This window comes from Brassica napus, chromosome C3, assembly GCF_020379485.1.
Source record: "Brassica napus cultivar Da-Ae chromosome C3, Da-Ae, whole genome shotgun sequence".
Lineage (NCBI taxonomy): Eukaryota > Viridiplantae > Streptophyta > Magnoliopsida > Brassicales > Brassicaceae > Brassica > Brassica napus.
This window is the reverse complement of record NC_063446.1, coordinates 56759988-56773004: the sequence shown is the minus strand read 5'-3', so window position 1 is coordinate 56773004 and position 13017 is coordinate 56759988. Positions and strand designations below refer to the sequence as shown.

General features: G+C 39.4%; 2 protein-coding genes across 4 annotated transcripts; one reads left to right on the top strand and one right to left on the bottom strand.

Annotated features, from left to right (window-relative positions):
- Nucleotides 1-5237: 5237 nt before the first annotated feature.
- Nucleotides 5238-8883, top strand: LOC106389626 (nonsense-mediated mRNA decay factor SMG7-like). Of its 3 annotated transcripts, none has more exons than XM_013829936.3 (6): nucleotides 5238-5473; nucleotides 5835-5918; nucleotides 5992-6456; nucleotides 6618-6740; nucleotides 6827-6984; nucleotides 7065-8883. In XM_013829936.3, the coding sequence occupies exons 2-6, from the start codon at nucleotides 5853-5855 to the stop codon at nucleotides 8692-8694; spliced, it is 2442 nt and encodes an 813-aa protein (XP_013685390.1). In that variant the 5' UTR covers nucleotides 5238-5473; nucleotides 5835-5852; the 3' UTR covers nucleotides 8695-8883. The 3 variants fall into 3 exon arrangements, with proteins under 3 accessions (XP_013685390.1, XP_013685391.1, XP_022555645.1); XM_013829937.3 differs by lacking the exon at nucleotides 5238-5473 and adding an exon at nucleotides 5496-5638; XM_022699924.2 differs by lacking the exon at nucleotides 5238-5473 and having other exon boundaries at nucleotides 5504-5918.
- On the bottom strand, nucleotides 8848-9817 carry LOC106389627. The gene is made up of 3 exons (XM_013829938.3): nucleotides 9605-9817; nucleotides 9369-9526; nucleotides 8848-9266 (listed from the first exon to the last, which is right to left on the bottom strand). Exons 1-3 carry the CDS (start codon nucleotides 9686-9688, stop codon nucleotides 9185-9187), a joined length of 324 nt encoding a protein of 107 aa, XP_013685392.1. The 5' UTR covers nucleotides 9689-9817; the 3' UTR covers nucleotides 8848-9184.
- Between the last annotated feature and the right edge of the window lie 3200 nt (nucleotides 9818-13017).

The window sequence follows — 13017 nt, the reverse complement described above, 5'->3', positions numbered from 1 at the left end:
AAACGGGACTTTGAGGCGGCAATCTTCAAGGCTCGCTTCCCAAAGAATTCTTGGATATAGGTCGAAAAAGAAGTGAACAGGGCTTGGTGGTAACCACCATTAAGTCTTGATTTATGGAAACCTGTCCAATCTTGGTTGTTGTTTTGCAATAAAAGCAGACTTTGATTTAAGAGAGAAATTAGAGAGAGAGAAATTAGAGAGAGAGAAAATAGGAACTAACTTTTACCTGCAGCTCCAGAATACTTGTCTGAAAATCTTTGCATCATGTGATCGATACTCCCAAGGTAAAGCCTGCACTTTTATACTATCGAAAAATGAGGTTGGTCAAGGGGAATGTCAAATAAGATTTGCTAAGTTGTGGGCTAGATGAATTTGGTTGCTAAGCTAGGATATTGCATAATGTGCTTTTGTGATTAGGACCTTTTAGATGTGGAATGCGATATTGTAGAGGTGATGACTTCTATGTTTTAAATCTGTGAGTCCCTGCTGTTTTCAAACCTCTTTCAGAGAGACTGTCCGTTTGTTTTGCTTGAGGACAAGCAAAAGGATAAGTCTGGGGGAGTTGATATACCATGGATTTCACCCATTTTTAGTCATGGTATTTAAGTGTTTTAAGATATATTTATCATGTTTTAGAGTCTTTTCAAAGCAATTACAGGTTTAGTTACTTGATAGAAGGAAATGATGCTTTTGGGACACTTTGGAGTACTTTTACGCGTAGAGAATCGATCGACGCTTGAAGATCAATATCGATCGACCGGAGCCAATTAAAATCGATCGACAGCCGTTCAGCGTCATCGATCGATATTGGATCACTCGAGGATTAATCACGAAATTAGAAGACTTCATTTCCATAAAGTTTATTAATTGCAACCTAAGCTCTTAGCCGTCTGTGAGGCTATATGTACTAGGGTTTTGTATCATTTTAGAGGTAGACTTGCCAAAAGACCTAGTTTGGAGAAGAAGCATTTTGGCTACCATTAGAAGAACGTAGGATTGGAGAGATAGATCTGAGACTGCATAACAGAGAAGATCTTGAACTCCATTATTTCTATTACTCTTACTTTATGTGTTCAATATTTCAATTGAGTTTTATTCAAACCATCATGACTTTGTCTCTCATGAATATGTCCGAGTAAACCCAATTGTTAGATTTAGGTTTCTCATAAAGGTTGAAAGTGTGTGCTGCTAATAAGACTGTTAAAAAGGTGTTTTGATTGTTCTTTCATGCTTGTTGAGCTTAATGCTAAAATTAGGATTGATCACCCTCATTTTAGATCTTAGGATTAATTGAGATAACCAATTGTTACCTTCAATACCTGAAATAGCCAGCGTGATCTAACTGACTAGATAACAACGAGAGTTGGTCTATAAGGCTAGAGAACAGCTTCAAACCCGCTCGCAAAGCTTGCTAGAAGAACCGTCGATCGACGCGACTATCGTTGTGTCGATCGATTGTTTGAAAGGTGTATCGAACGATGTGCATCAAGTCACATCGAACGAATCTTTCTCGAGATCAAAAGACGACAATTGAGATCTGAGATCTAGTAATGAAAACCTATCTGGTTTTACCATTGTTTGAGTTAAAAAAACAGTCAAACCCTTTAGTCTAAACTAAGTTACATGCTTTTCATACCTGAGAATTTGCCTAAGTCTAGCTGTTTTCCCATCCTTAACAACTTCAACTTAAACCGCCGAACAATTGCCTTGTTCGACTCATCATTTACTGCTTTTAAACAGATAAACCTCTTAGTCTATCTTTATTTCTAATCCCTTAGATCTGTTGAGTAATCCTAGAGTCCTTGTGGATTCGATCCCTAAGTATTGCATCTGAACCTCTTATTTGAGAGAGTAATTCACTCCTTAGGGTAATTTGAGTGATATCACCTCTCCAATGAAGTTCAATTCTTTCGTCAAAAGCAAGACGTTACCGGAAGACTTGGTCTCTCTGCACTTCAAAAGTGTACAGCAGCTATTCGTGTGTTGGCATATGGTTCTGCGCTTGATGCGGTCGACGAATACCTCCGGCTCGGTGCAACCACTGCTCGGTTATGTGTGGAAAATTTTGTGGAAGCAATAATAAATTTGGTCGGTGATGAGTACCTAAGAAGACAAACACCAGCTGATCTTCAGCGTCTACTTTATATTGGAGAGCTTCGTGGATTTCCCGGGATGATAGGAAGCATCGATTGTATGCATTGGGAGTGGAAGAATTGTCCCACCGCTTGGAAAGGCCAATATTCTCGTGGTTCGGGAAAACCCACCATCGTTTTAGAGGCGGTTGCTTCATATGATCTCTGGATATGGCATGCGTTGTTTGGACCTCCAGGTACCTTAAATGATATTAATGTTCTTGATCGCTCACCTGTTTTTGATAACATAATAAATGGTCGAGCCCTGCAAGTGAATTTCTCGGTCAACGGAAGAGAGTATCATTTGGCTTACTATCTCACCGATGGTATTTATCCAAAATGGACAACTTTTATCCAATCTATTCCAATTCCCAAGGGGTGAAAGCAGTTTTATTTGCGCAACGTCAAGAAGCTGTCCGAAAATATGTCGAGCGTGCTTTCGGAGTTTTGCAAGCTCGATTTGTCATTGTCAAAAATCCTGTCCTTTTTTGGGATAAAGTCAAGATTGGAAAGATTATGAGAGCATGTATCATACTACATAATATGATAGTAGAAGACGAAATAGATGAATACACTCAATATGATATCTCAGATTTCCAACAAGGAGAAGGGAGCGGAAATTCACAAGTCGATCCCACCTATTCTACAGATATCCCAACTAATATCGTCAATCAGATGGGTGTTCGAACAAGAATTCGTGATAGACAAGCGCATCAACAACTAAAAGGCGATTTGGTTGAACATATATGGCGTAAATTTAGAAGTGATCAAGACAACAACTGAGCTTCGTTGCCTCTTTGAAATTATTATTGTTTATTTTACTACTATTTGTTTTTATGTTTTCATGTTTCTATTTTAAAATCTATGTTTAAAATGTTATGTTTGACTTTTTTAATTTAATAAATAAATTTAATCTTTGTTTAAAATTTTATGTTTTAAAAAAATTTAATCTTTGTATATTGTTAAAAACCTTAGTTAAGAAACCACCAATAAACCACTATAATTAAGTGTTTCTTAACAAAATTTTTTATCTTAATTTTAATAGTTAAAAAATTATTAAGAGACGCTTAAGGGTTAACGTTGATGAAACGAGAGTAAATGATTTTCTCATTCAAAATTTCTGGCTATGACAACCAGTCCCAGCCATAATGTAACAGACTTTTATTTTTGAACTACAGTGTAACAGACTTACGAATAGAAGGAAATGGGGAATTTTCAAATGTCTCTTGATAGTTTTCGAAGACTTTACTTTGAGTTTGTACGTAGACACCATCGATGCATCATGTGGTGCTTTTGAATAACTGTAAATAATAAAATTAAAAAACAACGCAAATGTATCTATCGTCAAATATCGACATCAATTACCAAAGATATTTCCTCTCTTTAATTATTTTTATTAAAAATTATAGAGAGAAGTTGTGCCGGTGTATTTCCATTCAATTGCGTGCATAGTTTGTCTTTGTTTTTAATTCGAACGGGTCCAATTTATAACAAAGGAGTCATGTCATTTTTGAGGTGATGTCTACTGTCTGGTGCCATATATATATTGTGATTTGTCACATATCAATTTCTAACTAAACTTGTCTAGTATAAAATTAAGATTTAGGCGAAGATTTGTAGAAAAACATTTTCTCTCATCTTTTAATCTCTAATATTTTAGATTATCATACATGAGGGTAACAAATAAACCAAAAAAAATAAATTGGTCGTGGAAATCTGACCAGCAAATACATGCAAGTTCCACAATCCATAATCTACAATACTTTTGAATGGAACATTATATTCAAACTTCAAAGTATATGAGATTGGTCAAGAGTATATATTATTTTTTCTTTGAGAAGGGTCTACGGTATTTATTCAATGAAGAGCTTGTTTTAGTCTATTATTGCATAATATGATATATCATCTGTATTTTATGTCATCCTAGTGTAAATATCAAGAAAGATAGTATTATTCACAAAGTCCAAAATTTCAACTTTGATTCCGAATTGCAAAAGATAAAGAAGGATTTCGGACTCATAATTATCATTTTTGAAGGTTCGAAATCAATGGTCATGGATAAAACTTTATGGATTTAACAAAACTAGGATAAGACAATTAGTTAGTACAACAAAATTATTTAATGAATTTATAAAATTCGAATAGGACAATTTATTAATTTCTTATGACAGGGTTGGATCATGGATGTCTCTCTTAAAGAATTTCTTACCTGGTAACTGTTAAAGAATTTGTTATATTGTTATTTTATTTTTTACTTTAACAATTTTGATATTTGGAAATGATTTATATATTAACACTATTTTGTAGACTGGACGGGAATATACCTTTTTTCAAGTCGTGAAGTTATCCAAATTGTCAATTTTAATGAACTATATTGAACCATGATTCAAATTGTTAATTTTCTAAAAATTATCCGGTTCAGTTTTGTATGGACCATAATCTACAACAGTTTTAATGGTTTTTTTTTTAATTTAATATTTCTGCAATTTAATCCGCTACGTCACCGGATCATGGTTAACCAATTATTAGACCCAATTCAACTATATAACTGGTTTTTACTCAAATCCAGTTCAATCATTGGATTAGTCCGATTTTAAAAACAACCAAATGCCAACCGCCAACTTCCGCATGTATTTTATTGTGAAAGCTCAATATAAAGTTCATAGTAAGCTTACAACATTTTATTCGGAAAATATATATTAAGCAGATAACAAAAAATTAATATAAGGAATAGAAAAAACGTATTCGCTCTTTTTATATATGCAGTATTAAAAAACTTAAATAATGTGGTTTAATGATTATATGTGTGATTATACTGAATATTCTATAAACATCAATTTCTTATTATTTTTTGTCAACTAACAGCAATTTTATAATAAAAATAATAGTTTTTGATAGTTTTAAAATATAATAATTTCAATAATAAATTCCTGGTATTCAAAAACATACTGCAAAGTCTGATATTAGCTAAAGTCATGACATCAAAATTAAAATATAGGAAAATTTTGCTTTAACGTCAAGGAACATATAAAAGTGGGTAACTTTCCTCCGGACTTTCTGTTAAATTAGTTGATTTATTAGCATGGTTAGAACTTAGAAGAAAAATACAAAATTAAACTGTTGGGGGCACTTAGAAGAAGAGTGGAATAATGGATTAGATATGTATCCACTTCTGCATCTCCATCATCATCCATTCAGCATCATCATCATCAGCCACCTTTCTACTTTGTCTGTTTCACAACTGCCCAATCTACCTCCCAAAGTCGTCTCTTCCATGTGATACACTTCGTTTGGCTTCTTCTGCCTTTAGCTGTTCCCGTCTCAACGTTCGTACGTTAAAGGTAAAGTCTTCTTCTTCTTCTTCCCTTACGTATTTTCGTTTTCCATCTAAAGATTCATTCTCTCCTCCGAGTTTCGTCCCCTGCCTACTCTGTTTCTGTGATGTTGACCTCTCTCTTAAGCTGATCTGATATGTGTTCTTCTTCCTCTTTGATGCTTCTGTCTCTGTAATTCTTTGACTACTTTAGATATTTTATCTTATGGGTTTCATTAAACTCGCTCAAAGCTCGTGACTTATATAACCAGTTCAGCTCTATTAAAGTTTTCTTGTAGACCAAACACTCATGAGTTACAGTGTCTTGTTCTTAATCTTCCTTTTGACTATTTTATGAAAATTTCTTGATCTTCGTTACTTTTCAATAGTCTGATTCCAGAGAAGATATGGAAGATTCCACTGAGAGTAATGCCGATTCAGCTAATCAGAAACAGAATCCTATTCTTGTAGAGGTAAGCAAAACCACTTTGTTACTTGAAGAATCATACTGTTGAACACACAGTCAATGATTTATATATTTCTCAGGTAAACAACATTGAGAAACAGCTATGGACTTTAATCCACTCAAAAGGTATAATGCATCCAGATGTTTCAGAACTATACACTAAGTCAATTTCCACCTACGAGCAAATCTTTAAAAGCAATCTCCAACAAGAAGAGCTTCAAGAAGTTGAGTTCTGTCTCTGGAAACTTCACTATAAACACATAGACGAGTTCCGTAAAGGCGTCAAGACAGATGATCCCGCCACTCATATGAAAGCATTCAAGATGTTTCTCTTAAGAGCCGCAGAGTTTTATAGGAATCTGATCTCCAAAGTTGAGGAATCTGGATTCTTATGCCACCGTTTCTATATCTGTCTTGGAGATCTTGAAAGGTATAAAGAACAGTATCTGAAAACACATGAGCATCCTCCTAATTGGTCAACTGCAGCTAGTTACTATCTTGAAGCTGCAAAGTCTTGGCCTGATAGTGGGAATCCTCATAACCAGGTAACTTAATTAAGAGGAAAATTCTAAATCTACCTCAAATTTGATATCACTTTTCAAATTTACCGATAATCGTTTTCATAAATATTTTAAGTTTATTATGAAATTAGTCTTTTTTCCTTATATTATTCGCATTTTAAGTGGTTTTCTTTGCATCTGTGAAGCTAGCTGTGTTGGCTACTTATGTTGGTGATGAGTTCTTGGCTTTGTACCACTGTGTGAGAAGCTTAGCTGTGAAAGAACCTTTCCCTGGTGCTTCCAACAATCTTCTTTTGTTGTTTGAGAAGGTGATTGATTCACTCACTGATACTTCTCTTATTACCTGTAGTTATGATTGTTTTGCCTTACATTGCACTTGTTTTAACTACTGCAGAACAGGTCTTCTCCTTTGAAGTCTCTGTCTACTGATGCAGAGTTTAACTTCTTAAACCCATCAGAGAGGAATGTTGTTGTGAAGGACTTAACGGCTGGAATTGATTTATTATGGCCACTGATGGTTCGAACTATTAGCTTCTTTTTCCTTAAATCCAGGTCAGCTTGGACAACATTAAGATCTTGATGTCCCTTTCTTACAACCTGTTATTGTCTTAATCCTTTCTGGTTTTTTTCAGTTTCGATGACTATGGTTGCACGTTTGCATCAACTATGAGAGAACTGGATGCAGCCTTTGCAGCAGATGACAAGAGCCTAGAAGCCATGTTGGAGTCTTATCAAGTAATGGACTCGGAGAGAAAGGGACCTTATAGAATCCTCCAACTTGTTGTGGTTTTCGTCTTCATCTTCCACCACTTGGCAGAGTTTAATGAATCAGACAAGGCTAGAGAGGAAGTGAAGCTAACAAACTTTGCCACAACGATGGTGTTCATCGTCATGGGGAGAGTTGTTGAGAGATGTTTGAAGACAAGCCCCTTGGATTCTTGTCCTCTCTTGCCTGCTCTACTTGTGTTTCTAGACTACTTACCGTTTCTGCTTGACAAGACAGAAGAAGAAGGAGAATGCAGGTTTGATGAGAAGAGTGAGATTTCTATATCTTACTTCTTTGACAAACTTGTTGAGTTCTTGAATGGATTAAAGATGAAAGGAGAAAACTGCTCCGATAAAATGATGATAGCTCTTTGGGAGGATCATGAACTGAGGTCATTGGCTCCTCTTGCTCCTATACATCTGCTTATAGATTTCTCAAGTCATATGGAACTAAGAGAGAGTTTTGTTAATGGAAAGGAGATTCGTCTTCAACGGATTTTAAGTTCAGCTATTAGGATCTCAAGTAGACAGAAGAAGGGTTCTCAAAAGTGGTTGTTCTTAGACAAGCAAGGGACTTGGTCCTACTCAAATGAAGAGGGAAGTAACATAACATGTATTGCTGTAGGAACTGTTGAGAATGAGAGTGAAAGATCTTGGCCTGCAGAAGAGGAAGAAGTCATTCTTCTCAAGCCGCTTGTAAGGTCTCAGTCTGCTCCAATCTCTTCTTCTGGCATTGCAACGAACCCACTCAGCTCGAATAACAAAACTTCATCTGATGAAAGCCTAAGACGCACCTCATCACTCATTGCGAACCATAGCACACAGGATACTAACTCTGAAAGCTTCAGCTTCACGCAAGGTCTTAAGAATACAGATCCACAAGGCACAGTCTCAGGAAGACCTCCATCGCTAAGCGCGTGGGTAGTTGACAAGAACAAAGAGAATGGAGGAGTAAGTAAGGCAAATGGGTTAAGCCCTATTGATGAAACAAGTCCTGTCACATCCTTTGATAGTATCTCAATTTCTTCGTATTCGCCTCCTACTCCATCTGCTCCATTACTTCCTGAAGACGCCTCTTGGTTTCATAATGGCCCTATTGATGAACCCCCCGGTTTCATGAAGACATACACAAACTCGCCACATGTTGGGATGTCTTCTTCTGAATGGTTGTGTCGTTATAGAGAGAGTAGGAAGCTTGGACCAGCCTATTCCTATCAAGGTCAGGGGACAAACAACTTCTTGGCTCATGGGTCTTCCAAGTTCAGTCTCTTAGCTAGGTACGGGACACCAAATGATCAGTCGATGATCACTACTGAAAACTCAATGTTTCATCCTCAGCTTTACAATGAATCTAGAGGAGAGAAGCTATGGAAAGGTCAACAAAGCACAAGAAACGCTTATGGCTTCAGTGATGATCCTGGACCGTTTCTTAGATACTTGAGAGAGAAAGAGTGGCTGAATGAGAATGGTGAGAGGTTAAGAGAAGGTTGTAAGTGAGTGAGTTTACAAGAAACTGTCTCAAGTTGGCAAGTTGTAACAAACCTATAGTTATCCTCTTGTCTCCTTGTGTGGTGCTGCTCATTTTTCAAGAGAATGAAAACACAATAAGAAAAAAGTTTGGATGTATGTATATAAATAAACAAAGGAAACTTCAAAAGCTTTAAATCCATTAACTTCTTTTGTGTTCTTGAGGAATGAATCGAATTAGATCAGCATTGAAACCAGTTCAAAGAGAGACTAGTATAAGTGATAATCATCTACATGGGATGAGGAAGTAAATAAAGTGAAACCAAGAAAAGGATCAAGATGGAGGTCTTGTCTCAGTTCCCTTGCTGTTTGTGCTTCTGCTTCCTCAAGCCAAATAAAGAAAACAAAACAAGAAGAAGAAAGCAAAATCCTATTGTCTACTTCAAAGAGAAACTGGAATTTTCATGTTGACTTTGTGCCTGCGTCTGACTAACTAAGAAAAGGATAACATGGTGCTTGATCATTTGGTTTTGTCAGTAGGTGCCAAGTTCAACTCCTGCATCTGTGTCTCCACTGGTACTAACCCTGTCTGAGCAAGAAACCTGCATAACAAAAGGCATTGTGTAACTGTTAAACAAAGCAGCTATGTGAAGGTTTCAATAAGCTCTTCAAGATACTCAAAACATTTCATAAAGATGACATACCAGTTGAGGAGGACGAAGAGAGAAGAAGCGATTACGATGAGGAAGCCAACATGAACAAGCAACATGGATTGGCCACTTGTGAAAGCTATGGAGAGCATGAAAGTGAGACAGAGACCCAGCATAAGAAACGATAATTTGAGAGTGTTCCATGTCGGAGCCTGTTAAAAGATCCGATCCAAGTAGGGTTTTATAAACAGAATCGACAAAGAGGGTAAGAAGAAGAAAAGTATACGAACATTGACGCCTGGAGCTAGAGCTCCGAGAAGAACAGCTTCCGTTGACGAAACCTCTGATCTCTGCTTCTTCTTCTTCTTCTCCATCTTTCTTTCTTCACAGATTGGAGGAGGACTCTGTTTTCTCCAAGGAAAGCAATAATTAGAACCGATAATCTTAAACCGAAACGGTTTATTCCGGTATATCTCTGTTTCTGTGGACTTGTTGACTTTTTAAAATTTTGTTGACATTATTCACTCTTTTTGTTTGATTATAATACGATATCTATATTATCTTTAAAAAATAAAAAATAAAAAAAAATAAGCGCCGCATCAGACGTTGCCTCTAGATCTGAGGTCTTTTTTTTTTTTTTTTGAAAAAGAGATATGAGGTCTTCTGACCTCCTCGAACTCTCCTATCTATTATTAGTGCTTGTATAGTCTTTTGAGCCTCGTCGGAGATGGTTAGAGATGGAGCGTTATTCCCACGGTGATGGCGTTTGGGGATCGAGCGGTGTATGGTGGTTGGTTCGTTCTCGGTGAGGTCGGCTCCTGTGTCATGGGCTCCGTGTAGCGACCGTGTTCCAAAGATCGATGTTAGGATGATCTGAGGATTGACTGGTCGGACTGTGAAAACGTTCTGAATGGATTGGATGATGCTAGAAAGAGCTGATCAGAGTTCGAAGGACTTTCCGTGGGTGGATGGGAGAACTTGGATTGGCGCCTGATTAGTAGCGACTAGAGCGGAACCCTGAACCCGATTAAAGCTAGGAACGGATCTGTTTTTGAGCCAGACAAAGCTCCATCAGTCGGTCTTATGCTCGGGTTATTGGACCAGCCGTTCGGTTTGTTGAAACTCAGGATGTTCAGACAACTCGATGAAAATCCAGGCAAAGCGGAATTTTCGGGCAGCGATGGTCGGATCCGGACAAGTGTTGTTGGATTCGGACAAGACGGTTGAACTGGTCGGCTAAACTGAGATGAGCTGATTCAGTAGGATCAGTCTGATTCGGACAAGCCGGTTAGAGTTGATGACTGGATCAGTCGGCTCTAGCTCGATTTCTGCCTAAGTTAAACTGGCGGGAACAGTTAAAGTCCGAATAGTGGAAAAAAACTCGCGCTGGAACGGCTTAGAGCGCGGGGTGTCGGTAACGGTTTAAGAGCCACGCGTGGAATACACGGACTATCGGTCACGGTTTAAGAGCCGCGCGTGGAATCTGCGCGTGAAATACACAGAGTGTCGGTGACGGTTTAAGAGCCGCAGTTTCTCGGGCCTAAACCGCCCAACTGCCTTTTTAATCGTCTCCTTCGTCTTATTTCGACATTCTGTACGAAAACTGGAAGAGAGAACCAGAGAGAAAACACACAGAGAGAAAGGTCCGATTAAGAGAGAACTTTCGATATTTGGCTGGATCGAACAGATCCGAGTCAAGAACGATCGTCTGTGGAGTAAATCCGACTGTCTGGAAGTTTGAAGATCCGACGGAAACCGCTCAAGAGGTGTCAGAAGAGACCGAATCAAACAGAATATACCGACTCTAAGACAAAGGTGAGTGCGTGACCGTAGCCTATCGTACTGAATCGTAGTCTGACTGATCGGAATGTTCTATGTACTGATTGCTTGTCTAATTCGAATTATCTGCTAAGATCTGGCTTAGTCCGAACAGTCGATTCCTTCCATCGGCGCATCTGGACCTGATCATGCGCCTAGAGCCGTATTGGCCTGCTAGGGCTTGACTGGATCAGATGGCGCTTTGGCTTGGAATGATTGGGTCGGCTAAGTAACTGACTGACGATAAGCATGTCCGTTTATTGACTGATTGACTCGATTGCTTTACTTGGCTGAGTGAGACGGAATGACCGCTCTCACTAAGCATAATGTTGCTTATGCCTCCTTATTTGGATGCAGATCAGGACCAGACCCGAAAGGGTAAAGACACAGCCTGAACGCGAGACGAAGGCAGGAAGGAAGGATGGTGGGTTTGGGTAGATATAGGACGAGTTTAACATGTAATAGCTTATAGCGAACTGACTTGTTAACTCGAACCTCAGACTATCTATTCAAATCGTATTATGCTTTACTTGACTGTCTGAAAAAGAACTAACACTCTGAAATAATACTAAGTAAGAAAAAATGAAAACGGCCCAAGTCTGATCGAGGAAGTCGAGCCAGACTCGTACTGATGTTACGAAAAAATGGGTCGGGGCGTTTCAAGTGGTATCAGAGCGGAGTCGAGTTCTAGGACAATCTAAGTATAGTGGGTTTTTGGGGCAAACCATCCTTCCAAGCCTGACGTCTCGCGGTAAATTATGTGTTCCGAGTCCTGATCCCAAGTTAGTTTTGACTAACTTGCCTGTGACCTCGTTACAGATGGCAAAAAGTAACCGTAACACAAGAAGGACTGTGAATGAGACCCCTGAGGGGTCTGCGAGCAACGTGGCCAGGAATGAAGCTGGTACGGAAGAGGCTCGGAATGCTGCCCAGAATGCAGCGAACTTGAACAATGCTGCAGCGGCTGGTGCTGCTGCTGGAGCTGCTGCTGCTCCGGTTGGATTGGAGGCCGTTTTGGCTATGTTGGCGCAAGTCTTGGCAAGACTGCCTGCAGCGGTGGCACCTCCAGTGGCTGCACCTGTTGCGGAGGAAGCGGAGAACGTGGTGCCTGATGGAGAAGAGGTGCACGTTGTTAGGAATCCGTCTTACCTCAAGGTTATGGACCACATGCAGAAACTGGGAACAAAGTTCTTTTTGGGTGGTTCCAAACCGAAGGAAGCAGATCAATGGATCGACAGGATAGGGCGGAACTTTAAGTCGATCCGTTGTCCTCTTGCTTACAAGAAGGACATTGCGGTCCACTACTTGGACGGTGATGCGCACACCTGGGGGCGAGGTGTAGCGGCTCAGATTGGTGCTGAGCATTGCACCTGGGCGAACTTTAAGACCGAATTCCGTGGGAAGTATTTTCCGCCGGAAGCATTTGACCAGCTCGAGGGAGCTTTTCTCAGACTGGAACAGGGATCCATGACTGTAAGAGAGTATGAAGCGGAATTCAACAGCCTCAAGAAGTATGCTGGGCGTGAGGCTGAGTCAGAAATCTCCTTGGTCCGCAAATTCATGCGCGGACTCAGGGTTGATCTCCGAACTCGTTGTAAGATCCGCAACTATGATACTGTGGCCGAATTGGTGGAAAAGGCCGCAGAACAGGAAGCTGGAATCAGTGAGGAAGCCAAGGTGTTTGGCACTGTGCCGCATGTCCATCCTGGTAAGCATGCGGGGAAGAATCAAAAGCCGGTGAAGGCTGGCTCTTCCAGCAAGCCGAATGCAACGGGTCGCAGTGCATGTTCGACTTGCGGGAAGATGCACTCTGGTGTCTGCCGTGCTGCTTCGGGAGCTTGTCACCGTTGTGGAAGTATGGATCACAAGGTGCGTGACTGTCCTG